Source organism: Bradysia coprophila (assembly GCF_014529535.1).
Source record: "Bradysia coprophila strain Holo2 chromosome X unlocalized genomic scaffold, BU_Bcop_v1 contig_128, whole genome shotgun sequence".
NCBI lineage: Eukaryota > Metazoa > Arthropoda > Insecta > Diptera > Sciaridae > Bradysia > Bradysia coprophila.
In genome coordinates this window covers 1,881,860-1,908,884 of record NW_023503295.1, presented here as the reverse complement: position 1 = coordinate 1,908,884, position 27,025 = coordinate 1,881,860, and the positions used below count along the sequence as shown (strand labels likewise).

The window sequence follows — 27,025 nt, the reverse complement described above, 5'->3', positions numbered from 1 at the left end:
GTCCACCAAGTTTCACTGATAGCGTAGATTGTTGCCATGCCAACATATCCAATTTGCAATTGATAATTTCTTCCAGCGACGATTTCAATGTGTGATCATATTCGTCCAAAAGTTCCATTTCATACCAACAGGGGGTTGTTCTTAACAAAAAAGTTAATTTTGGGATAGCTTGCGAATGTCTAATCAGAAAGTATGCATGATGTGCGTTCAACATTTTCATACGACTGGTCATTAATTTCAGTTTTTCAGTTTTCGACCTTATCGCTGGACCAATACCACAAACCATCAAAGGTGCTCCCAATAAATCGATTTCGTTTTCTTTAAGTAAAATCCCCGGTGCAGCTTCATTGAAAATACTGTGAATTTCTGTGATTTCTTCTTGACTCTGTGTACCCAGTACCTTCAATTCACATTTCGAGAAATTTAACTTCAATCCGATTTCCGCCGATTTTATTATTACAGCGTGTAAGTCTTCCAAGACTATGTACGGGTCTCCACCTAAAGACCCATCATCTAAATACCAAAGATTAAATTCTGATTGGAGCATTTCCGTCATTTCTTGAATCGCGATGCAGAAAAGCAGTGGTCCCACAAGGGTCGCCCTGCTGGCAGCCTCTTTGAGATGAAATCTCGTAATCACCAAAGAATAATGTTGATGTCGTGGAGTAACATTGTTTAATGAATGGGTATAGCTCTGGGCATTTGTCGAGTGTACATTGTAGCATCGGATTACGTTCTAATTCGTTGAAAGCATTGATAAAATCCAATTTAAGGAAAACTTTTGCTTTCAAGTATTTTCTTTTAATGAAATTACGTGCGGCATGAGCTCCTGCTTCAGCACCACCTGCAGTTCCGAATCCGAACTGAGTAGGTCGGAGTTCCTCACCCATTCTGTTGGTGACTCGTCTGCATGCTATTTTCGATGTCATTCTTCTTATTGTACATCCGATAGCAATTGGTCTAATCGAATTGTCTTTTTTGTTGATTCCGCATAGGCAAGCTCCATATAGTATTGGTGTAATTAATGGATTTACTTTGCCATTCAAAAGAACATCCGAAAAGGTGCTAAGTGATTCTAAAAGTTTTGTTCCATGTTCGCCAATTTCTTTGCCAATCATGTCTTTTAGGTGTTGGGGACGTAGACCATCTATACCTCCTGCACTACCATTAGCAAAGTTGAGAATCGCTATTTTCGTTTCTGATATTGAGGTTGATGGTATTTTCGGTATAGACGTCGGTGGGTCAATGATATCAATTGGTATTTTTGACTCAGGGTGTTTTTCCAATAACTTTACATACGTATCGGCATTCATTGGGGCTATTGCATCGCTTGAAGATAATAACTTAATTGCACCTCTGATGTCGCCATCTTCTAGTTTAGATTTCACCCTTTTCAGCCTGTCTTTTTCCTCATCAAAATGTTTCGGCGGTTTATTTCGCAGTGGCAAATTCTTGAAAATTTCTTCAAAAAATTCTTCAAAATCCAAATTTTGTATTTGACACCAAAAATCTAGGTTTTTTTTTACGATCGTTGCAATCGATACATCATTTTTCTTCTTCTTTTTCTCGACTGATTTGAAAGCTACGTAAGGAAAAACGAAAAGTTTTGCCCAACAGAAGATGTTTTTTCCATTTTCGTTGCATGTCTGAACAATTTTCAAATATTCTGCCGATGCGTACATACGAGCTGCTTTAGGAATTCGTTTTATAATTCTTGTGTTTGCTTTTAACTTCTTGAGTGAAACAGTTAAATTCGAAATTTGATTTAATTTCAAAAATTCATGTAAATCGTTTTTCTGACTTGATTTGTTTGGTTTGCGTCGGAATTCATTTTCGTTCTGCCGTTCCTCATTTTTCTTATGCTTATTCCTGTGTATCTTTAAACCCTTCTCATTTTTTGCGATAAAATTGCATTCAGGACACAGTACTAAACCCTCACTCGAAATATCTTGTGGCTTGTTCGTTTTGGAAGGGTTGATTGCATTTTCGCTTTGGTGCTTGGCTTGAGTGAAAAATTCACTCTTGTCCATTGCGGAAATACTTGGGTGATCAGAATTAATATGTATCTTGCATTGAATCATTGTATTGCTTTTTATCATGCAAAATGGACAAGGCCATCGTCTGTCATCAGGGAAAAGTCTTGCATAATTTTCTTTTGTCGTTTGAATTAATTCTTTCATATTGCATACTCCCGATCCACCGGGTGTTGCAGGACCTCCTGATGAGTTCTGCATGTTATTTTAATTTATTAATTCCGCAGAATTTTCAAAAATTTCGCGAGCAGAAATTTTTTTTCCTGGTTTATTACGGCAAAGCCTACTCTTATTATTATTTATTTGTTTAAGTAAATAGTTTTATATGCAGTTTGCGGCACGACAGAGCATCCGATTTAAAGATTATAATCTCTACGGTCCGCTAAGGACCAGGATCTTTTATTGGGGATTTTTTTATACTGAAAAGCCCGGAAAATTGTCAAAATTTACCAAAATTTACCGAAAAAGTTCTTTTTCGTTAATTTCTGTAAACTTAGAAAATTTAAAGAAAAAGCAACTAAACTTTTGATTCTGTTTCTTAAATGTACGAAACTGCCTCTCTTGGTATTTAATTAACGCGGATAGGTACACTCACCGCTCGGTTCATTATAACTCTATGCCCATACAAAATATGTGGAAGTAGTAAAAATCGATGATATCTCAGCCCAATTATTTATTGATTTAACGAATGTTATTTTTACAGTTTAATTCCAGGGAATATACAATGTATAAGTGTAAGTAATTTTATTAACATAATAAACCGATGGCACAAAACTATAATGTCTTTGAGTTATAGATGATTCATGCAATCCGTCCACAATGCATCTAGAATTCAACCAAGCGAAACTATTCTTCAGATCAAGTCCGCCTGCGATGAGGTTTGGAACTTGTTCGTCATAGTAAAGTATGAAACTTTTTAGATTCGTTGATTAAACTATGGGTGTGTCTGTGTTTTGCACGTTAAGCTACAACGCTACAAAACACATTACCGCGCTCACCCACCGCCAGGAATCGTACAGTCGGAAAGTGTTGTAACGCGTCCTATTCGACGAGGTGGACCAGGCGGTCTATTGAAATAATTTTTTTTGTTTAAATTTAATGTGGTAAGAAGCATATTTCGATCGACTTACCCTCCACGACCACCTCCACCGCCGCCACCTCCTCCTCCTCCACCACCACCACCACTACGTCTAGACTGAGATTTGGCTGTGTCAATAGCTCTCGTGACCGGCTCAAATAGGGATCTTAAGCTAGAAGAAAAATTAAGAGAGAGTTGCGTCAACATTGAGGTTTTAAAAGTCGAATTGTTGCTGCATCACTCGATGATTAAGATACACGAAATTAGGAAATTTTATTTTGTCCTAAAGTTTATTTTGGTGAACATGATGCTTCATGGGCAGGAAAAATCGATAAGTGAGGATACGAAACGCACCTAAACAAATGTGAGCGTATTGATATCCTCACTTTGATTCACTTCCATGCAAGATCTCCAGAGGAGCGGGAGTACAAGATCCGGATGCTGGTGTATGCAATAACATGTATAGTCACAGGCAACCCAATGAAAAGACCATAATATTCACCCGATCGAGCAAACCTCTAAAATATTATTGGTAACACCTGAGGGATTTTTTATAACCATCCAAATTACACAAACTGAAGGACGTTTGAGAATGAACTTCGCGACCGCCTACACATGATATTTGAAACTGAAATTACTTACAACATCAAGACAACAGCAAAAAATCCATAAAACATTTGAACCACTCTTTGAATACTCCATGGCTGTTGTTGAAGTACCCTTCCATCTACAATTGAACACCAATTAGTTATTTAAACATTGAGACGTTTTCACTTGAGGAAATATTGTAAATCAACTTCTTCATTGACTTCTGACTCGAAAAAGCACTATGTTGATCTATGTAAAACTCACCTCTTCCAATATAAACCATCTTAATAAGCGACAACTTATTGTGTCAACATTGAAACGTAGGATGTTACCAGAAACAACATTGAAAATGACGAAATTGACGATGATTCGTGTAAAGTGTTGCGAAAAATTATAAAAAACAATAATTTCAATGATGACAGTGACATTTCGGGCCGAAAACCATTCAACAGAAGACTGTTCAGAGCAACCAACTTAATAACCAAAAACTACATTGGCGCAAAAATTCAAATAGTGAACGAGCACAATGATTTCGCAATTTTTTTTTATGACTAAAAATATCACATAGAAGAACTGGGGTATCACATGAAAACATTTGTATCACTTCTATCACGCGATAGATATACGCTGCAGCAAAATAATCTAAACTTCTCGGCTCTCCTGTATTGCGTTTCATCAGTTTGCCAAGTTTTGAACAGAATTACGTAATATTTGATAGTGTGAGTTTTTCCCTACTAAATTGATGGCCAAATTAGCGCAAAAAATTTAAATGTTCCTAATAGAAGGATCAAAATTTCCAAGGCCTTCTTGTGTTAGTGAAAACTCTACGTAAAATAGATTGTGGAAATTGTTATCGTCACTACCGCAAAAATCAGCGATGGCACTGCCTTGGAGTCGGTCGTTTTGATATACGAAATTGAACAATCAAAATCATTTGTTCGGAAATTAAATTTTCGATCACATTTTCCATGAAAATATTGTTCGGTGACAGAAGTGACCGACTTGCCGACAGCGTCAATCATTGAGAGTCCTGTCAAATAGTGCTCAAAACCACAATCTATTGTTATGTACGAAATGCGTTTCTTACACAAACTGGTGTCCGAACCACATTTTATCGTACGAAATACCGGTATGCTTATGCTTAGTCTAAGATTTTTAGACCCGTACGAAGTACTGGGGTCTTATAGGTTTACGCATACGTTTGTAACACGTCGAATTGGACTCCCTGAGTAAGGGGAAACCTATTGTGGTTGTCCAGAGATGCCAAATCAGCAAGAAAAAAAATGTCCGTCGGTACGTCCGTCCGTCCGTCTGTCTGTCTGCACGATAACTTGAGTAAAACGCATCCGATTTTGAAAATTCTTTTTTTCCCCGTTTGGTAATGTCAAAAGACAGGCTAAGTTCGAAGATGAGTGATTTTGGATCGACCCCTCCTGAGCTGGGGCCCAATAAGTGCTTTACGGTTTTTCGAAGATATCTCCGGACATTTAAACGCTATACTCGTAAATGATACGTCAAATAAAAGGTATTTACAATACCGATCGACAAAAAAAAAGTTTATGGAAATCGGATGACCGACTCGTGAGTTAGACCCCTTGGTGTGGAACAGGCACAGGGCGGCAAGCAGTTTTTGCTTGTAGGTCGGCCACATTTGAACATATTTCGTCTGTTTTAGCTTTATTAGATAGGTATTGACCGTACCAATCAGGGGAAAAATTTTTTATGAAATTATGTTCTCCGGAGCGTGAGCTAGGTCTCTTGGAGTGAGCTCTTATCTGGCTACTCGGAAGTACAGTGAACGTGGTGTATTTTGACAATATCTCGAGTAAATTTTGACCGAATTTCATGAATTTTTTTTTGTTTGAAAGGTATTAAAGCGTCGGTACTATTTCCGGTCTCCTAACAAAATGGCTGCCGGCGGCCATATTGGATTTTAGTAAAATAGAAATATCTTGGGAAAAATGATACTCAGAGAGTTTCTGTTAACATGGAAATAATTTGTTATGTGTGTGGGGTTTCAGGGATTCCATATACGGACATCTATATATACCTATATACAGCTATATTGAGCTATATACAGGCATATAGAGCTATATAATAGCATATTCCTCTGTGAAATGTTTATTTACAGTGAAATTTGACTTCGTACGGCGCTGTCTATATTGCCTCCGGCAATTTAGTTGTATATGATAACAAGGCAAAGAGTGGATAATGTAAGTGATTTAAAAGGAAGAATAGTTTTTCAGCAGAGAAGAAAATGAAGTAAGAGAAATGAAGAGTTTCACATTAAAGGCTGTTGATACGAATAGGTGTTTCGTACGGGTCGGCGTTAGCTATGTTTATAAAGATTTTTACATTTCAGGCGTATATATTTTCATGGAACATGGTTCAACCAAGGCTGTATACTTTGGGGAGGTCACGCAGATCGCCATTTTATTAGATACGCGGGAACACACCTTTTCCATACAAACAAATTCACCAAAATTGAATTTGTATGGCGTGGTGAATTTTTTGTATGAAACGTGGTGTGTAACCCGCGTATCTGCATCTGCGTGACCTCCCCAAAGTATACAGCCTTGGGTTCAACAAAGCATAATCGTTTATACGAAAGTGACCTAATTTTTTTGATACTGTCAATTTTGACAGTAGAACATCAGGCGAAGAGAAGATAATTTCATTTCATTTATTTCAGTTATCAAAATTACAAATACAAAAACATCTGCGTAGCTCTAGTGTGACGAAGTCGATTCGAAAGAGCTACTAATTAGGTCGCTTTCGCGTTTCTCTTTGCAGCTACAGCTGCCTTTGATTTGGGTGGTGTGCGTTTCATTTTCGTTCATTTTGAATTGAAGCGGTCTTATGGTTTGAATGCACTCATAAAATTACTAGTTTTTGGTGGCCTATTTTTTTATAATACTTCACAGCGTTGTATCTTTTTTCTTGTTCCTCTCGCCTTGGATCATAGACCATGAAGATGATCGTTTCAAAGATTGAATGATAAGGTTAAATATAAACCTACTTCCTAAAAAACACTATCATCGATCCTTGAATAAATCGGTTCATCGGTTGAAAGATTCATCCTAATACAGTCAGAGGCTGGAAAATTTCAGCATGATTTTGCTTTATCTGTTTTTCAGCTGATACACACATCCAATCAAAACTGTTTATACTTGTTTGTGAAAATATTCACAAATAATCCAACTGCTGTGTTTTCATTTCCATACTTAACTTCATAAGGAGTCTAGACACCAAAAAAAGTTTCGGAATAAGTGTATTGTCCTCGCGCCAATCAAGTTACAAAAACGTGCTTCTTCCGTTGCATTTAGAATAACCATCGATATAATAAAGGGTAAAGCAACTTTATGCGGAAAGATCACATTTCTCAATTTCCTTTTTCTCTTCGTTTTGTATTGTGATTCGTATTTTTTGCACTTGTATGTGTGCTATATTTCCGAAATTTCGTTTTTCGTGTCTCATTATCTACAGTATATTCACGCCATAAGTGTGCCTAAAATTTGAATTTTAAGTGAACGATTCGATGAAAAAGTGAACCAAAAAATTCATTTCAACGCTTCTCGATATGAAAATGACGCTACGTTAAAAAGACCTCCGCACTTTCCATTTTGAATTTTGACCGCACTTACGGCGTGAATTATATCGATGAGAATAACGAAAAGCTTGTCAATTCACGCCGTAACTGTGGATTTACATAGCAACGTAAAAGTGACAGATGCAAAGAGTTTCCTCTCGAAATTTCATTCATAATTTTAATTTTATGAATGAAATTTCGGGTTGCAGTATTTAAAAAACATTGCATCTGTCACTTTTACGTTGCTATGTAAATCCACGGTAAGTGTGCCTTAAATTTGAATTTCAAGTGAACGAGTTGATGAAAAAGTGAACTGAAAAATACATTTCCTTGTATGAAATTGACGCTGCGTTAGAAATACTTGCGTGAGAAAGATTTTGAATTTCGACCGCACTTACGGCGTGAATGTAGTGCTTTTGGTAGTGGTTTGTAGCGCTTAGAAATATGTTGTCTGTTGTCTACTACTAAACATTGTTTTGATATAGGAATGTCACAATGTGACAATGTATCACACAACTGTAAAACACTAAAAAAAACATTTCATACAAAATAGTACTCTATTTGGCAGCTATACTTCACTTTTGCTTCAAAAATAGTTTTTTTTTCTTGAGAACTAGCTGTTGCGGACCAGGTGGGTCCTCTGCTTTTTTTTATAGATTTCGTCAGTTTGAGCCGACCATTTCTGATCGACGCACACAGATCTTGGGATCCCTTGTGCTACTCAGTCATCATTAAGGTCTTTTGGAAGCCCTTTTCCGGACCTCCTCTCCACACATCAACCTCTCCCGACCTTTCTAAATCGCAAGCCTCATACCATAGCCAGCGGCCGGGTGTCGAGGACAATCCAGGTATTCTACACATTTGTAGAATCGTTAAAATTCTCCTGCTTGTGCCTCGACTAAGACGGAACCAAGCCAAATGTCATCTCTTCTCTGTAGCGAGCTATCAGTTAAAGCAATAGCATAGCCACTGAGTGGGACGACAGCTAGCCAAAGCGCCGGTACGTCTGTCACAACGTAAACCGAAATCAATACAAATTCGCCTGGTCCACTACGTACAAAACACAGTTCAGAGCAAATGTGACTGATTTGTTTCGGAACATTGTTGACAGTTATTCACACCACTGCTGTTGTATGCATACACATTGAAAACAATCGACGCGCAACTTATTCATACAGAGCTGTGTGTATTCGCAATAATACCGGAAATTTTCCCTTCCAAACTATTTATGCGACTAAATCCAATCCAGGTCTACTCATAAAATCGAAATGACTTTCCTGTTTGGGCCTCGACAAAAACAGAACCGAACCACCTGCCATCCCTTCTCTGCAGTATGCCATCACTTATCCACCCGCTGACCTCAGCCACCCTGTAGCTCGAAAGGTTTCGCGCATCGGAAAAGTCTAGCTGACAAGCCATATCCAAGGCAAACATGTAATTTTCGCTCACTGGAACGGTCCCGTTGGCGAACCATATCCAAGGCAAAAACTTCCGTTCCACAAACCGATTGGAAGTTGAACCGGCGGTTGGCACAAGGCAACAGAGTGTCAAAGCAACAACATAACTGCTGAGTGGGACATCAGCTAGGCATAGCAAAGCTTGTCGCAACTGCCTGCACACGATATTCCATTTCAATACAAGTTCGCCTGACTTACCACGTACAAAACACAGCTCAGAGCAAATTTGACCGATTTACCTCGGAATATCGTTGACAGTTGATCACACCACTGCTATTGTATACGTACATAATGTGCATTGAAGACAATCGACGCGCCACATTTGCCCATATACAAAGCTAAAATAATTCGGCCAGACTTTTTCCTTCCAAATTATTTCAGTGTGTCGAACATACCAGCTTTGAAACTGGATGTTTAATTCCTGAAATCAAATTACAGGCTCAGAAAGAAATACTTTGACCACCCACATCACGGCAAATAATGAAATAATTGTTGAGAACAAAGAACATATTCGCCATGTGTGTATCGATGCGGTGCAAACATTTTACTTTAAATTCACGAAGAACAAGGCACAATATACGGCGAAAACACTAAAATTTAGGCACAAGCTCAAAATATAGACTTCGGCAACAGCACTAAATTAAACATTTCGGCTAATACCAGCCTTATCCTTAGCGGAACAGCTCAGCCTATAGCACTACGATGCTAAGTCGACCGTGGTCTAAACTCTGCTTAGTAAAGACTCTGGGTCCTCTGCTTAGTAAAGAAGTAACACATTTCTGCAAACAGAATAAAACTAAAAAATTTGTACGAAAACGATTTAATTGTAAATCACATAAAATGCTCAATACATGACAGATTACAAAAAAAAACATAAATATTTAACACAAATGAATTTTAAAATCATAGGAGTATCCTTAAACACTATAGAAAAGAAACGGAAGAACAAAATTTCTAATTTGCTTAATTTGCGTAAGATTTCAGATTACCAGAGAGTCAATGACAGAGGAAGGGAGAGAGAGAGAGATAGATTAACAGAGTTTTAAATAGAAAATATGTGTGGATTAAAACGCAGTCACTCCGATTACCTCACCGTTTACTGTCAAACAATGAAAACTCTTTCCACATGTTCCACTTTTGTAAAGTAAACAGAGAGCTAAACGGTGTAAATGCGAAGGAAGTGAAGAGCAGAAAAATTTCTTCTTTAAAATTTAGAATTTCGCAAAGACAAATAGAAAGGGAGAAAGTAGCAGAAAGAGAGTAGGAGAAAGAATGTAGATTATTTTATGTAAATACACTACCGTATGTAGTTTGATATCATCACAAGCAAAAAATAAACTATTTAGAGTGCATAGTGTGGATTTTGTATCCAAATAAATATTTTTTTTCCCTTAAATTTTACACAACACAAATAGAACCAATTAAAAACGAGGAAAAATTTCGACTCTTCAAGTGATCTTAATTGCTCCTATTGAATCCGAATCGAGATCTTGCAGGCCGTTTAACTGTTGGCTGCGGTGTTACTTCTTCAGCAGGTGGTTGTGTGTCGTGCTGTTCAGATGCTACTACACTTGAAACTCTGCCACCGCCGAAACGATTCTTCTTCGCATTTATCGAATCTGTTGACAGAAGAAACAATTTAGTTTTAATTTACCGGATATGTAGGCGACTCCAGTAGTCAATGTTAACAAAAAACGTTGCGTTATAACTATGTAGTGTAATAGTGTATACACGTTTCGAATTAGAATACGCACTGAAGGTGCGTATTCCCCAAGGTTTTATTTAAATCCGGTTGCAACTGATGTACAAAATAAAACCTTGGAATTACTTGGCTATTCTAGACTGTCCGATTATATACTTACGACGATCGATTGGTTTGTTGTTTGCATTCAATTTGGACGGCGAAACTGGAGCCACTTCCTTCTCTTGTTCCTCCTCTACGTACGGCTTCGATGTAACTTTCTTGATCGACTTCATGTTTTGTTGGCGCCGTTTCAATGCGCTCAATAAATCGTCGTTACTACGGAATGGCCGAATGATTGGACCAATTTTTTTCGCTGGCTCCGTTGTCGTTGTGGTTGTGGATGCATCGCCGTTTTCGATTGCACCTTGATCATCGATATATTCGCCATTTTCATCGATTTCGTCTTGATATTCCTGATAAAAGGAGAAACGATTTTTCGGAATAAGCTTTTGTTTGGAGAACTTTAATGCAGCTTTCAGTTCTGACATCTCGTTGGAACTCGCATGATAAATGTAAGATGATCAAAAAGAACTTACATCTTGAAGTGGTGGTGAGGTAGTGGTAGTTGTCTTCGTGAAAGTATTACGTCCGGCTGCTCTTCGAAGTAGAGCGCTGGTTTTCTTTGGCGCTTCTTCTTCACATTGTGCAATTGTGATAACAGCCACCAGGAGCGCAACGTATAAACTGAAAGGTGAGAAAAAGTTGGTTTTATTTTTAAAAAAAATCAAAAATGTCTTCCATTCTATATGGAAAATGTAAGTTTTTATTCAACCTCTGCTTTTAGTGCGAAATCTCAATAAAAAATCCATTCAAACTATTAATAAGTCAGTAAATCGATTTTGTAAGTGAAATTAACAGACATCCAAAGACCGGTTAATGTGGAATTGTCGCCACGATATTTCAGGTATTTATCCCACTAAAAAATCCTCAATAAATTGTACTGAGCAAAACGTTTTTTTTTATTATTATTTTCCAAAACCAGGCAATTTGCATTATGCAATTTTATTTACAGTCTGCGCCTCATAAGATCACGTTATTTTTTTTGAGTTCAAGTACATAATACACGTATGAGATTTCACATTAAATACCAAAATACCACGCAGAGAGCTAATAATTCAACTAGCAATAGCATAATGAGTTGTAATTGTTGGTTAAAATGTTAATCAAATTTCCACAAAGTGGGTTCAGCTTTGATCTTTTGTATACGTTCGTTTTCGTGATTTTATTTGAAAATTTACTCAATAGAAGAACGACCTAAATAACCTTTTCTTTGTTATACATATAAATCCTACGGAGTGTTGATTATTTACAACTCCGATTTTTTTGGGACAAGAGTTACAATTCCTGAGCTAAGGGCGCTGTTTGGAAAGTTCTTGTTCTGATTAGTGCATTCAAAGCATCGCTCAGTATTCAACACAAAATCTTGTACTTCATTTGATTAAACATTAAATGTTTCTATACAAGATCAGAATTGACCCTATGTCCTCGCTTATTTCTAAATGAAATTTCCCGACTTGTCGACCACAATGTAAGTTTCTTTAACTCATCCGATTCACTTCGTGACAAAAGAATGGATTTCTTGTACATGCTTTTAGAGGTCATAAGAAAGCGTGAGGTTAGCACTACAGGTCTGGTGTAGTGTTAATATTTCAAGACTCAACAAATCGTTTTTATGATGTACACTACGAATTGCATCAAATACTAATAATTGGTCTTAGGTTAATTACTGACTTTTGTACATATTTGACACAGAGATTGAGAGAGACATTTTTTAATGCTTTAAAGTTTTCATCATTTCTAATTTGACCTTTTGGCCAGTGATTTAATAAAAGTAACATTTTGGGACTCTGTAAACAAAAGACAGAGCAGTATACATTACTGTCTCGCTGGTACATTTTCTGTTGATGGTGAGGTTGTATATATATATTCCAGCTAATTTGTGACTGTTCGAAATATTTTCACCAATTGAAATGCGATTTCGGCTTATCGGATTTTCCTTGAAAGCTGTTGACCAGACGCGTCGTTTAAGCCCCATATTAGGTCGGTGGCCGAAAATCTCGGGGAGATACCACCATCAAAATGTATGCTTGTTTTCAGCAAATTTTTGAAAATTCTAGTTTATTTCACGAAACCTGAACCGATTTCATTAAATTTTTAGCCCCGTACGAAGTACGAAGGGGCTTATAGGATTACGATGCCGTGTGTAATTGATGGAATTCGAAGCAGACGGTAAGGGCAAAGTGTTTGCCTATGTTTATAGATGACGAATCCGCAATAAAAATTTGGGCCGTCTGTCCGTCACGTCGATATCTTGAGTAAATCAAATCCGATTTCAAAATTTTTTTTTTCCCTGAAAGATAGTCAAAATAGTGAGGCTAAGTTCGAAGATGGGCATATTCGGGTCGGCCCTTCGTGAGTTAGGGCCACCTAAGTGATTTAAGGTCTTTTGGTGATATTTATGGCAAAATAAACGATGGAAATGTAAATGACACGGCAAATGATAGGTAGTGTCAATACCAATCCAGGAAAAAAAAGTTTTTTAAAATCGGGTTAGTGGACTGTGAGTTAGGGCCTTAGAAGTGAAAAGCTACTAGGGCCCTATGTGTATTTTACATAGAACTCAAGTAAATTTCATCCGTTTTTCGTAATTTTTGTTTCATTTGAAAGATAATCGAACACCGAATAGAATGTTGTTGAAAAAAAAATTAAATTTGGGTCCTCGGACTAAGGCCGCTACTAGGGCCCTATGTGTATTTTACATATAACTCGAGCAAATTTCATCCGTTTTTCGTAATTTTTGTTTCATTTGGAAGGTAATCAAAGGCCGAATAGAATGTTGTTGAAAAAAAAATTAAATTTGGGTCCTCGGACTAAGGCCGCTACTAGGGCCCTATGTGTATTTTACATATAACTCGAGCAAATTTCATCCGTTTTTCGTAATTTTTGTTTCATTTGGAAGGTAATCAAAGGCCGAATAGAATGTTGTTGAAAAAAAATTAAATTTGGGTCCTCGGACTAAGGCCGCTACTAGGGCCCTATGCGTATTTTACATACAACTCGAGTAAATTTCATCCGTTTTTCGTAATTTTTGTTTCATTTGAAAGATAATCGAACACCGAATAGAATGTTGTTGAAAAAAAATTAAATTTGGGTCCTCGGACTAAGGCCGCTACTAGGGCCCTATGTGTATTTTACATATAACTCGAGCAAATTTCATCCGTTTTTCGTATTTTTTGTTTCATTTGGAAGGTAATCAAAGGCCGAATAGAATGTAGTTGAAAAAAAAAATTGGATCCTCGGACTGAGGCCGATACTAGGCCCTATGTGAATTTATACTCAATAAATTAAAATTTTAGGGCTATTTGAAATTTTTGTTTTATTTGAAAGGAACGTCGTACGGGGCTTCGTAATTGCGCTATGCGCAATTTCTAAGATGTCCATATTACATAGTAATTTTACTTTAACTACATTAACCGGCGCAATAGGCTTACGGTCAAAGTAGGGTGACAGACGCACTAGGGTCACGTACGCAATAGATATACGGGTTTGTACGGGGCTCAGTCGCAGCAAACGCTCCGACTGTTCTGATGGCTCGTTTTTTTTGCTGAAAGCTTTTGACAAGACGCGTAGTTTGACACCAACATGAGGTCATTGACGTAACGTCTCGGGGAGATATGACCAAAAAGTGTTTGTTTGTATTCGACATTCCGAGATATTCTCAATAAATGTCAAATGATTTTTGTAAATTTGTTTTCCTGTAGATGTGAATTCCACAATTGCTTCAAATGACACGAAATTAATTTTTTTTGAAGATTTTTGGTTCATCCTGCTTTGAAGTAATGTAAAATCACTTCGACCCAAGCGTTGCCGAAGTTACATTTTTTCAAATAAAAACTGAAGATCGGTGCCATTCGAAAGCTACAGCATATGACTTCACGAGAAAAATAACTTTGAGTCAATCATATTAGTTGGGTGAGTAAAGTAGGTGAAAACAGCTTCCCAGTGGTGATAAAAGTCATCCTCGAATTTTAACTCGTCGAGGTTATCTCGAAAAGTTTTGTAACCATCGTTTTGAACGGTTTTGAGCCAAAGCAACATTTTCTGTGGGGTGCCGACCACCGATTCCGAAACAAAAAGAAATTCTGGCTATTAATGACCCCTGAAAAATATCACTTTTATAGACATATCTCCCACAAATTTTGGGCTACCAACCTCATATTAAACTGCGCGTCTTGACCATAGCTTTCAGGGAAAAAAAAGTTTACCGAAATCAGTTTACATTTGGTGAAAATATTTCGAAAAGTGACAAACGTGTAACGCAACTAACCGCCGACTTTTGCGATCACACAAGTCACACTTCGCAGGCTAAAAATTCCAATTCTTGTTGGTATGAAAGCACTGTGTCTCCTGAGTATTAGAAAATTTATTGACTGATTTGTTACCGCAAAACATAGCCAACACAATTAACTTGATGACTCACAGATAACGAAATTTGTAACGCAACTAACCATGGAATTACCCATATTACAAATGTCGTATCAGAAAATTTCCCACCGAGACAGTAGGGTATTTTGCTGTCTTACGGCCAGAAAATGCGAAAAACTGACCAAAAGACAACAAACTTGAAACGACGAGTTAACGTGTGAATTTTGTTGATTCAGTGTGAAGCCGACGTCAACAACCACACGAAAACGAGAAATTTCAACTTTTATTCCGATTTTTGTTGTGGATTTTACATGTTTTTGAAACTTAACCCAATTTTTTCCCTAGGTGTGTAATAAGCCACTTTCGATCATAGGGAAAGCAAAGCATGTTAAATATCTATACATGATATTTACGAGGTATGTACTTTAGAGTTCTCTGCAACAAAATCTTCTAGAATTGTCCGGTTCAGAATTTAAAATTTTGGGAGCATCAGAACTAGCTTATTTACTGGAGATCGGATGAAGTTTTCTCATCATGGCGACACGGTATCAATGATAAACGCTATCCAAATTTATACTGACCGAAAAGTATGGGATAAAATTAATTATTCCGCACCAATGCAAACAATGATGCAGGTTCTCACAGTTAAATCCAATATTTTGTTGTGTTGCTATTCCAGTTAGCACGAAATCTGTTTCGTAAATATTTGCTCCAATTTTCAAGTTAAATAAAATCAAATTATTTCGTTTTATTTTCTCCATTCTCCCCAAGTACACAATTTATTCAAATGAACTTTGGCTGCTGGTTATTCAGTTGTTCGGTTCGAAAACATTCTAATAATAAAACTGCAAAAATTTTTGCTTATAATTCGAAATTCTGGTTTAATATCCAGTAATTCTTGTTTGTGGTAATATTTCCGCGTCGAGTAAGTCGTTCGTTCAATTTTAATGAGTTTTTATTTTGGTATGTAACAATGCAGACTAAACTCTGCCATTTTTTTTTCGTTTTGTTGGTCATGGAAAAATAAAGCCAATATTGAAGAGCTACCATTCTATGCAAATAAGGTAATTTCCAAATTTCCTACTTTGAACAACAACCCAAAAAAAAAAACCAACTGAAAGATTAATGTAAAATGTCACGTTCGGATTAGATAACAGTATGATGATCAACGGCACATTTTCTATGTCAATGTAAGTAATGATGAGAAATGTTATGCATAAATTAGGTGGTTTAGTTGATATAAAATATGAAATGAAGACAACAACAAAAAAAACCGACCGTCTACATTTCGATGACCAAATTTTATTGAAAAATATTCAAAAGAATCGAGCAATAATGACCTTGACAAATATAAGGTAAATCGAATTAACAAATTTTCACGTTGAATGTGTCTGCACACTTTTTTTTACTGGTTTGGATATTAAACATTTTTTTTTTGATTTTGACTTTTTGAAAAAAAAAATTGAATGAACCTTATATGTCATATAAAAATCATTGAATAATGCGGAAGATATAAAACAAAATTTTATTAATTATTTGGTAATAGTATACCAATAGAGCCGATTAAAAAGAGTTTAACATTGAATTAAGTCGTTACCAATAAACTAGGCCCCACCACTTGGGTGGGTCATTTCCCTTGACTGACTATCAATACTTTCAATAATTCCAGTCTCAGTTGTCTTACCATTTTTAAAAAAGCTGTTGTTTTGAAAAACACAAAATTATAGTCAGATGAAAAAGCGAAACAAGAATGGTCTCTTAGTCTCTTTGCTACATCATTAATTGAGTATCTCTTTTATTTTCACTGGGTGTTTTAGAAAACTCAAAATTTATTTAATTTTCTTCAGAGCTGCGTGAATCGAAGGTTCAGCGAGCGATGTTTTACATCCAATAAGTATGAGTACTTAAAAACTCTTTTAAAATGGCATATTTCTTGCCTTCCTCTTGAATAAATTAAACTCGTGTGAATTACGGCCCTCGCTTCGCTCTGGTCGCAAAGTTCACACTCGTTCAAATATTCATAAGCCTTAAACACGGAAAATAGGAAATTATAACACGATGTGATCAGGAGAGGCATTTTTGAGTATGTTATACATACACTGAGAAGAATACAAACAAACAATATTTACAACGATTGAATATTGTCTCCTAAAAAGCGCAATGAGTGGAAGGTCTAGCGACGTACGTTTTACTCCTAATATGAGTCTCCTATATAGTCTTCTAAAAGCGCTGAAAAGGTGGCGTATTTCCTGCCTACCTCTTGAAAAAATAAAACTCGTGTGAATTACGGCCCTCGCTTCGCTCTGGCCGCAAAGTTCACACTCGTTCAAACATTTTAGGATCGAAAAAAATTCTTTTTAAGAATACGGATTTCACGCGAAAATTGTCGTATATCCCAGATTACTAGTCCGATTAAATTCCAATGTTCGAGTTTAACCACATGAATTACGCTACTGGTCGAAATTGATTTTTGAAGCCTCTGAGAATTACTAGAGCTATCAGTTTCTCAAGCAAGCAAGCAAAAACTCTTTTGGGAAGTACTTCTTAATTGTTAGACCAGAAATCCAGAATTTCACAAATCGTCAAATTAGAAATTTTTCTGGAAATCCGTTGCAAAAATGTCGTGGTATAACAAGTTATATTTACAATTACTCCAAACTCACTACTCCAATATCATTCTCTGTCAATTAAAACAAAAAATTTGAAAATCGGGTAAAAATTACTCAAGTTATCGCGCGGTAACAAGAGAAAGCGCCTGTGTAGAATTTCTCCCATCTTGTTGTTCGAATATTATCCATCTGCAAACTCAGCCTCAAGATTTTCAATCTTCGTCGATTAAGACAAAATCTTTGAAAATCGGATAAGAATTATGGAAGTTATCGCGGTAACAAGTAAAAAAATCTCTTGAGAATTACTCCCATCTCATTACTCCAATATTGCCCATCTACGAACTTAACCTCATGATTTTCATTCTCCGTCGATTAAAACCAATATTTTGCAAATCGGTAAAGAATTGCTCGAGTTATCGAGTCCACAAGTGTACGGACGTTTTCTGTATTTAACGTTTTTTGCCAATGTAGAACATTTTCAAAATATCAAAGTGAACTTAGCGTTACGGACATTTAAGGGTATTTTCTTTCATAAGACCCTGACTTTCAGTCAAGGGAATTATAATTTCAAACGCTATAATTTGTGTGACCAGGCTTTTTCATATGGCACTGCTTTTGAAGTCAATTTATAAATTGATATGATTAATTCAGGAGTTGTCATTTTAAACTGTATCCACACAGCAAAAAAAAAAACAGTAACTGCCATAAAATATAGGTATAAATTGCCATACAGCGATTGATGAACGTATTCGCATTTATCGTTTCGTGAAATGAACTTTGAAATCGGTGGAATGAACTTGTTGGTGCAATTATGTAAAACAATTTACTTTTCCCGGATACTACTCACTTTAAAGTATAGTTTCCACTTAAAAAGAGCACTCCGTTTAGTGGAAATTGAATTTATTTCAATTTTTTACTCCGTTCACGTGACAGTTTCTTTGTTCTATTTTACAACTGTCATGTAAACAGAGGCTAAACGGAGTGCTCTTTTTAAGTGGAAACTATACTTAAGTATAATAAATTCAATTTCCACTCCGTTTGCGTGACAGTTCTTTTGTTCTATTTTACAACTGTCATGTAAACGGAGGCTAAACGGAGTGCTCTTTTTAAGTGGAAACTATACTTAAGTATAATAAATTCAATTTCCACTCCGTTTGCGTGACAGTTCTTTTGTTCTATTTTACAACTGTCATGTAAACGGAGGCTAAACGGAGTGCTCTTTTTAAGTGGAAACTATACTTAAGTATAATAAATTCAATTTCCACTCCGTTTGCGTGACAGTTCTTTTGTTCTATTTTACAACTGTCATGTAAACGGAGGCTAAACGGAGTGCTCTTTTTAAGTGGAAACTGTACTTTACATAAAGTATTTACAGGGGGTTGGTTTTGCAGTTTTATATGTTTTATGCTACATGCGTCGAAAACCGTACTTTTCACTATTTTCGATTCGATCAGTATGTAACAGTCATTTTCTTTATGCATTTAACAGTTATTTTCTTAGCGTGAGAGGTTTCCAGCTCGAGCCGGAGGCGAGTGCTGGAATTGCATTCTCTAAAGACGCCTTGTAGGATAAGTTGAAAAGTCTCTTTTATGTGTGTCTATTGACCTCGGCTACGCCTCGGCCGAACAATATTCTCACGAACACTGCTTTTCATCTTTTTTATCCCGATAGTCATGTAAAATACTATTTCCTCTTGTCGTGTGTGTATTTATAGATGGGTGCATAGCAAATATACTTGATTTGGCGAGTTTCATTCCGTTATATTCACCAATTGTATCGCGATATTAAAAATATTATTTATTATTAAATGGGGAAAGTGCCTTCTGAAGGACAAATAAACTGGTTTTCGGATCGGAACAGTTGTAATCGAAATAGTTTGTGATTTTTTTTTTTTCTTGAGAGATTAATTATTAAACCGAATCGTTTTTGAATTTCATTCCATAATTCATGTGTAACTGACGTTACACGTACACCATGAATTTTTAATTCACAATGATCATTGAAAAAAAAAAAATTGTATCGTTGGTGTTGTTGTTGCGGTTGTTGTCTTTTTTCTTGAATTTTTATTTTGTTATTTCTCGGTCTAACTCAAAATCGACACACCAACAACAAGTTTATTACATTTAAATATAGATGTTGGATACAATATGGATATAACCGATTTTTGTTTCATGTTTTGGCTGGATGTAAATGAATTATTTTTTTTTTTCATGACCTTTCATTAGAAATGGCGATTTACCAAGATTATTATTACATATTTATGCGGTAACATAAAATTATAGTTAATAAATTTCAGTTCCGTGAATAAACAAGCGATATTTATACATATAGACGAATAGTCATGTCTGGTGATGGAGAAGATTGTAAAAGTTACAATTGAAATTATGATTTAATTTTATTAAATTAACGAAGACGAAGAAACCGAAAATAATAACAACAATGCCACTTCGGGGCAGAAGGTGATACACGTACAGCACTCTTTCCTAGACAGACTTTGTTGGCCAATATGTGTTCGATGCACAAAATCGTGATATTTTATCCAGTCGTGTCCGTTCATTTAGAGTTTCATTTTTGTAACGAATTTCGACGTAGTTCAGATTTTATGTAATGCTTTCGGTGTGTCGAAGACGTTGTGTTATATGTTTACATACCGCTTACATAAAGCCGTTTTTTTATTATTATTATTTTCATGTATAAATTGGGGTAATTAGACCAGTCGTCATCGTGGTGATGGTGAACAAGGACACGATATTATGATCAATGAAAGTCTAGAACAGGTATGGTCGATCGGCGAATTCGTCTTAAACGCACTCACATTTTATGTCAAAATAATATGAAAATGAGTGCGTTTAAGTACGAAAATCAAATTTTTATGTCCTCCGGGCGGACAATAGACCATACCTGTTTTACACTTTCATTGATTATGATGTACTCACTGTTTCGCATAGTGATTGAGAAAAAAAAACCTTTTGATTTCGTCAAACTTTGGTGAGCTTATGTTCTCGGAAGCACCGAATTGAAATTTCATTCCGTGCGAGTGTGAATTCGCAACTAATCGAAAACATTTACTTGACGCCCATTTGTGTGGAATGGGATTCGAACACATGAACACTCGATCAGGAGTCGGGTGTTTTGTCCACTGTGTCATCGGAGTGGTTTTTTTTTTTTTTTAATTAGAAATTTGTATTGTCGAGTTTCGTAAAGAAAAAAGGATTCTTCACCTTCCAGGTTAAGACTTGCGCTGACAAATGAAATGTTTTAAACGGAAGAACCATCTCTGGTGTTTTGACAGACTGAATATCTACAAGAATGTTAATTCAAAGCTCCACAATGCAGAAACTAATTTAAAAGAAAATTCAATCAAATTTATGATGAAAAATACTCAGCCTACCGGTCATGCCTTCAATTTATTTTCGGAGTCGCTAATGCCGGCCAAATATACTAATTTCAATTTACAAAATAATCCACAGTGAATATCATCAATAGGACTTGCGACACGGTCATTGTGCTGCCTTGCGTGGCCTTCACTTGTTATTCCTAATTTTTTTCTTTTAGCGAAAGAAAGCTAAGAAAGAAGAATTATTCAGACGGTTTCACGATGACGAAATGATTCATTACTGGCCAACACGTAACTTAGCTTTAATTGACTGCAACATCCATTAAATGAACAAATTACGACAGGAGTCGATTTGTACTGTGATTGTCTAGCGTGCCAAAGCGGCAGTATACACCACGTGATCGACATGATATTTTTAATTATGAGCTTTTGTAGGTGGAGCTAATCGGTGAAATACCGGCAACCAAGCAGCCAACTTCATAAAAAATGGAAATAAATGTTTGTTGTTTTGAATAATGGGAAATTTGGAGCCCGAGCCGAAGAGCTATGATCCATCAATCGAAATAACAAGGTGCCATGCAAGTGCGTACTCTATATTATCCTAGGGTAGATGTTATAACACTGTTGGCGCCTTTGAAGCGATAATGGAGTACATAACGTGCATAAAAATAACAAGATACATTTTTGCTTGTTCATATTGTCAAGCTAATTGACAAAATACATTTACTTATGGCGGCCAACGGCTTAGTTCTTACTTACAACTCCACTAACATTTTAATGCACGACACTAAATAAATCGTTTAAGAGGTAGTAACATCAAATGGAACCCATTTACGCGCACAGCTCTTTTTTTTTGTTTTTCGACTTTTAACTGTGTGTTAAACGGTTCTTAGGAAATCTTTTTATTGCTGACGTTAGTGGAGATCTAACAAACAAACTTCACCATCGAACCATTGCGCCAAAAATGTCTGGTGGTAAACGAAAGATAGGGAAAATTACCCCTACATGTATAAGTTTCAAGGCAATGTGAACACAGGAAAAGTACAAATGAATTTCGGTAATTATCTAGTGGCTTTGTTGAAATCAACGATCCCTATCATAACATTATGTGATCAAAACAAAAAAATACATAAAAAGTAGCACACAATTCCATAGCCTTAGGTCTGAGGTCTGAAAATATATCTGGCAAACGATCATCGAAACTTGTCAAGTACAAGAAAGAAAGAAAAAATTGTGTGTGTCCATTATAATCTCAATTCATTCTCCAATAAAACACGCACAAAAAGCTTCAAGAGCGCATTTAAACACTTTCTCAACAAAAAAATAGCTATTTTCATAATAAGGTAGTAAATGGGATTGTTTTGCGCACTAGATGTGAGATTGCCGATACGAGCGAAGCGAGTTCGGCAACACATCGTGTGCGCAAAACCCCCATTTACTACCGTGTTAGGAACAAGGTTTTATCTCCTGTAATGTCATAATCACCATAAAAACCAATTTAAAAAAATCAAACTGAAACATCAACACGCCATGACACCGTCACTCATTCATATTCCCCACAAATAAAACACACATCTAGTACACTGTCAAGAATTTGTCAATTTTCAGTGAATAAATGTGAAATTATCGAAGTTCGCCGTGAATAAATGAGAAAATATCGAAGATAGCGGTGCGCAAATGACCAATTGTCGAAATTTTCAGTTAATAAACGTAACGTCCTGTGAATGACGTGTTTAAATCTGGCCCATTTTGATTCTAAAAGTGACACTCAAATTGTGAATATTATGACATTACAGGAGATAAAAATTATTTATTTCAATCCAAGTTAACCGAGTGATAAATTAAAAATTATTTAAAATAAAATAAAAATTAAAAAAAAAAAATTGAAAATATTAAAAATCAACTCACATATTCACTGTCTTCATTGTGTCTAATAAAAAAAAATTATTTTTGCGGAGCAACGATCAAATTGTACGGAATGCAAAGCAACACCTTCACTTTTAGTTCACTAAACACGAATGATCGTAATATCGAACAATCAATAAGTTGTTAATTTGGTTAAATAGCCAATCGAAATTCTTAGTGAAAGGTGTATGTATACCAAACAGTCTTCACGTTATTCATTGACTGAGCACATGTGATACTGTGGAACAATATTTTAATAGTTCGATACTTTGGTTGTTGGTTCGGTTGTTTTTCTGTTTTTCTGGTGGTTGAGGTGGTAGGTAGGTATATATAATTGTTTGTGATTGTGTCTCTTCGATTTTTATTAATCAGTTGTACGTCAACTTTAACGTTCTTCGTTTTATGCACAGATTATGTCCATTAAAGTTTAATATTCGTTCGGATATTCACTCAGAGTCGATTTGCCGTCAATACGAATTAACGACAAAGTAATTTTTCAGATCAAATAACAAAAAATCTCTTCTTCCGTTCGATAAACTTTAGATCACACTGACGATTTTTACCCAGATGGTTTATAAGAATTAAAACGATTCGATGCTGTTCGCACTCCGTTCGATCGACAACTAGTTAATTCAACTTCCAACCTATCACTATATGCCCACCTTTATTTATCCATCCCAAACCTAAGGTGTTCTGAATTTGAATGAAGTAAAAAAAAAAAAACAGCCACAACCGAAATTGAAAATCAATCTAGGGAAATGCTAAAAATATTTTGCAACCGTTGCTATCATAAAAATTCGAAAGAAACCAATAACCGTTAAATAATACCGAGTCGTTCAATCCAGATATGTACATTATTATTCGAGATGTGATGGAGATGATTAAAAAGTCAATAATATGCAAAGTTAGAGGTCAACTTGAAGCCAAGACTTAAAACACTTTTTTTTCATTCAGTTTTTTTTTTACTTAATAAAATCAAAAAATTTTATCTCCAAATCCATAAACTGAGAACAGCATGTAGCTGATGGTCTTTTTTTTTAATTCGATGATTGGGACAAATTTATCGAAACAAAAGAAATAGGCACAAGTAAATGTCACTCTGAATCGTCATTTTATGCAATATTAATAGATGAATGTCAGGATTTTGATTTTAAGCGTGCGATTATTAGCAAATTTTTCTGATTTTGTTTTATTGGGCAAGTTTGGTTAACAGATTTGAGGAAATACAATATAATAATGCAACGCAATGATACTGGTTTTGTGCAGATGATGTATGTGTATCTCGTTGTATAGATGGTAATCTGTTTATATTGATCTTTTTTTTTTCCGTCGAGTTTTTGTTTTATTGTCAATCGATTATTATCGATCAAGAGAGGCGTTAGAGAGATCATTTTTTTTGGTAAATGACACCGGTAAGATTAAAATATTTAAAGTCGCTGCTAGGAGTTGTCTAATTTTTATGGAAAAAGCAGGGCCGTAACTAGAACCCAGCATTGGCGTGTGTAAGTTGAGGGCAAAACAATCATGTCCTGAGCGATAGCGAAGGAGTTGAAGCAGTCTGACTCCCAAAAAAAGAACGAAGAATTTTTTTTTGAGACGCGTCACCTGTGTATTAGGGCGTATCGAATTTTGAGAATTTTAAGGGTCGCGATAGCCTGTGTGCGGAAAACGTAGATCATTGAAAACTAAGTCCAGGCATATGGTTGATGGATCCGAAGGTGCCCGGGAAGAAGTCCCACCGGACGACTTTAACTTTCAAATGGTCATAACTCGGAAAGTTGAGAGTATTTCTGAAAACAATGTTCTAGCAGGATGTAGAGCGTTAAAAACTCTACAAAACTGCCAAAGAAACCGATGGTCCAAAAGGTGTGTCTGTCGAGGTTTTCTAACATCGAAAGTTCGACATTTTCGTTTTTGACTTTTATTTCCTGAGAGACAAATTATTAACTTTAGCTTTTGGCATGAGGTTGTAGAGGAGGTCGAGTACTACCAGTACACTAGGCATTGTCCCGGTCGGCGATCCATCCGAAACCACTTTTTCAACATTTTTGAATGGACTTTTTAAGTGTACCCACGTCGCCCACGAAGCCAGTGCAGACAATGTAACCGGTGTTGCTGAGTCGAGGTAACCTTGGCCAGTAAGTGCACATAATATTCCATAACAGTAGCTGAACTCTTTTACAAAATATTTAAGAATTCGGTGTAGCACATTTTGTACTACAAAATCTGAGAAAGTGAAATTTGTGAGAAAAACATCAAATAATCGTTTTAATTAGTTATTTGACCCACGAACAGTACTAAGAAGTCGATTTCGTTGCAAATACACATTTTTCGATATTTTTACAAAAGGTTGAACTTCGTGGTATACCGTGTCAATATAATGTGCTACATCGAGATCCCAAATATTTTGTAAAAGAGTTCAGCTACTGTTATGGAATATTATGTGCACTTACTGGCCAAGGTTACCTCGACTCAGCAACACCGGTTACAGTGTCTGCACTGGCTTCGTGGGCGACGTGGGTACACTTAAAAAGTTCATTCATTAATGTTGAAAAAGTGGTTTCGGATGGATCGCCGACCGGGACAATGCCTAGTGTACTGGTAGTACTCGACCTCCTCTACAACCTCATGCCAAAAGCTAAACTTAATAATTTGTCTCTCAGGAAATAAAAGTCAAAAACGAAAATGTCGAACTTTCGATGTTAGAAAACCTCGACAGACACACCTTTTGGACCATCGGTTTCTTTGGCAGTTTTGTAGAGTTTTTAATGCTCTACATCCTGCTAGAACATTGTTTTCAGAAATACTCTCAACTTTCCGAGTTATGACCATTTGATAGTTAAAGTCGACCGGTGGGACTTCTTCCCGGGCACCTTCGGATCCATCAACAATTAGTTTTCAATGATCTACGTTTTCCGCACACAGGCTATCGCGGCCCTTAAAATTCTAAAAATTCGATAGGCCCTACTGTGTATAGCCGAACATTTCAGTTTCTACCCTTTGGTCTATATCATCACAAAGCCTCTTTCATAATATTCTCGCTTTAAATACGAACAAAACGAGCTATCACTCGACTATGTCGGTTTAAAATTACCAGAGATACATCGTTTTGAAATTGGTCACTTTTCATACTAAATACACCAAATTGACCTTTTCCAAATACAAGCCAGATAGCGAATAGGGCCAGTATCGTATTTTTGGAAAGGTGCGGTCTCAAGTTATGAGATATAGTAGCAACTGAAGCTCTACCCAGCAGTGGATGAGCTAGACATGACCAGGAAGCTTCCCGATAGTGAAAAAATCATTTAAAGTTGTCCACATTCACAAAGTAAAAATGTTAAATTTCTTGTTAGTGCACATAATTGTTCAGTAGACCAGAGACAACCAGTATATAGCAATTAATTTCATTTTTAGTCGAACTTTCCATACATTTCCATTAAAACGAGCCGTCAGAACAGTCGGAGCGTTTGCTGCGACTGAGCCCCGTACGAACCCGTACATCTATTGCGCACGTGACCCTAGTGCGTCTGTCACCCTAGTTGAAGTCAAATTATTATGAAATGTGTACATCTTATAAATTGCGCATAGCGCAATTACGAAGCCCCGTACGACGTTCCTTTCAAATGTAACACAAATTTCAAGTTGACCTAAAATTTTAATTTATTGAGAGGCCTAAGGCCTAGTTACGTTTACCTTCCAAATGAAACAAAAATTAGGAAAATCGGACGAAATTTACCAGAGATATATGCAAAATACACTTTGGGCCGAGTAGCGGGCTTAGTCCATGGACCCAAATTTAATTTTTTTTTTCCAACAACATTCTATTTGGTGTTCGATTACCTTTCAAATGAAACAAAATTTAGGAAAATCGGATCAAATTTACTCGAGTTATATGCAAAACACACTTAGGGCCGTGGAGAGGCCTTAGTCCAAGGACCCAAATTTCATTTACATTTTCAACGTTTTTTTTGCCGTAAATATCCCCAAAAGACCATAAAGCACTTAGGCGGCCCTAACTCACGAAGGGCCGACCCAAATATGCCCATCTTCGAACTTAGCCTCACTATTTTGACTATCCTTCAAGGAAATTTTTTTTTTTTGAAATCGGATTTGATTTACTCAAGATATCGACGTGACGGACAGACAGACGGACAGACGGACAGACAAAATTTTTATTGCGGATTCGTTATCTATGAATATAGGCAAACACTTTGCCCTTACCGTCTGCTTCGAATTCCATCAATTACACACGGCATCGTA

The 27,025-nt window shown here is 36.3% G+C and overlaps 2 protein-coding genes across 2 annotated transcripts; both read right to left on the bottom strand.

The window, feature by feature from the left end:
* Nucleotides 1-2,689: 2,689 nt before the first annotated feature.
* LOC119067723 (glycine-rich selenoprotein-like) lies at nucleotides 2,690-4,139 on the bottom strand. The gene is made up of 4 exons (XM_037170839.1): nucleotides 3,964-4,139; nucleotides 3,754-3,838; nucleotides 3,164-3,283; nucleotides 2,690-3,100 (listed from the first exon to the last, which is right to left on the bottom strand). Exons 1-4 carry the CDS (start codon nucleotides 3,980-3,982, stop codon nucleotides 3,028-3,030), a joined length of 297 nt encoding a protein of 98 aa, XP_037026734.1. The 5' UTR covers nucleotides 3,983-4,139; the 3' UTR covers nucleotides 2,690-3,027.
* A 5,410-nt stretch (nucleotides 4,140-9,549) lies between these two features.
* On the bottom strand, nucleotides 9,550-23,404 carry LOC119067721. The gene is made up of 4 exons (XM_037170838.1): nucleotides 22,769-23,404; nucleotides 11,026-11,173; nucleotides 10,608-10,902; nucleotides 9,550-10,364 (listed from the first exon to the last, which is right to left on the bottom strand). The coding sequence occupies exons 1-4, from the start codon at nucleotides 22,783-22,785 to the stop codon at nucleotides 10,204-10,206; spliced, it is 621 nt and encodes a 206-aa protein (XP_037026733.1). The 5' UTR covers nucleotides 22,786-23,404; the 3' UTR covers nucleotides 9,550-10,203.
* Nucleotides 23,405-27,025: the final 3,621 nt, after the last annotated feature.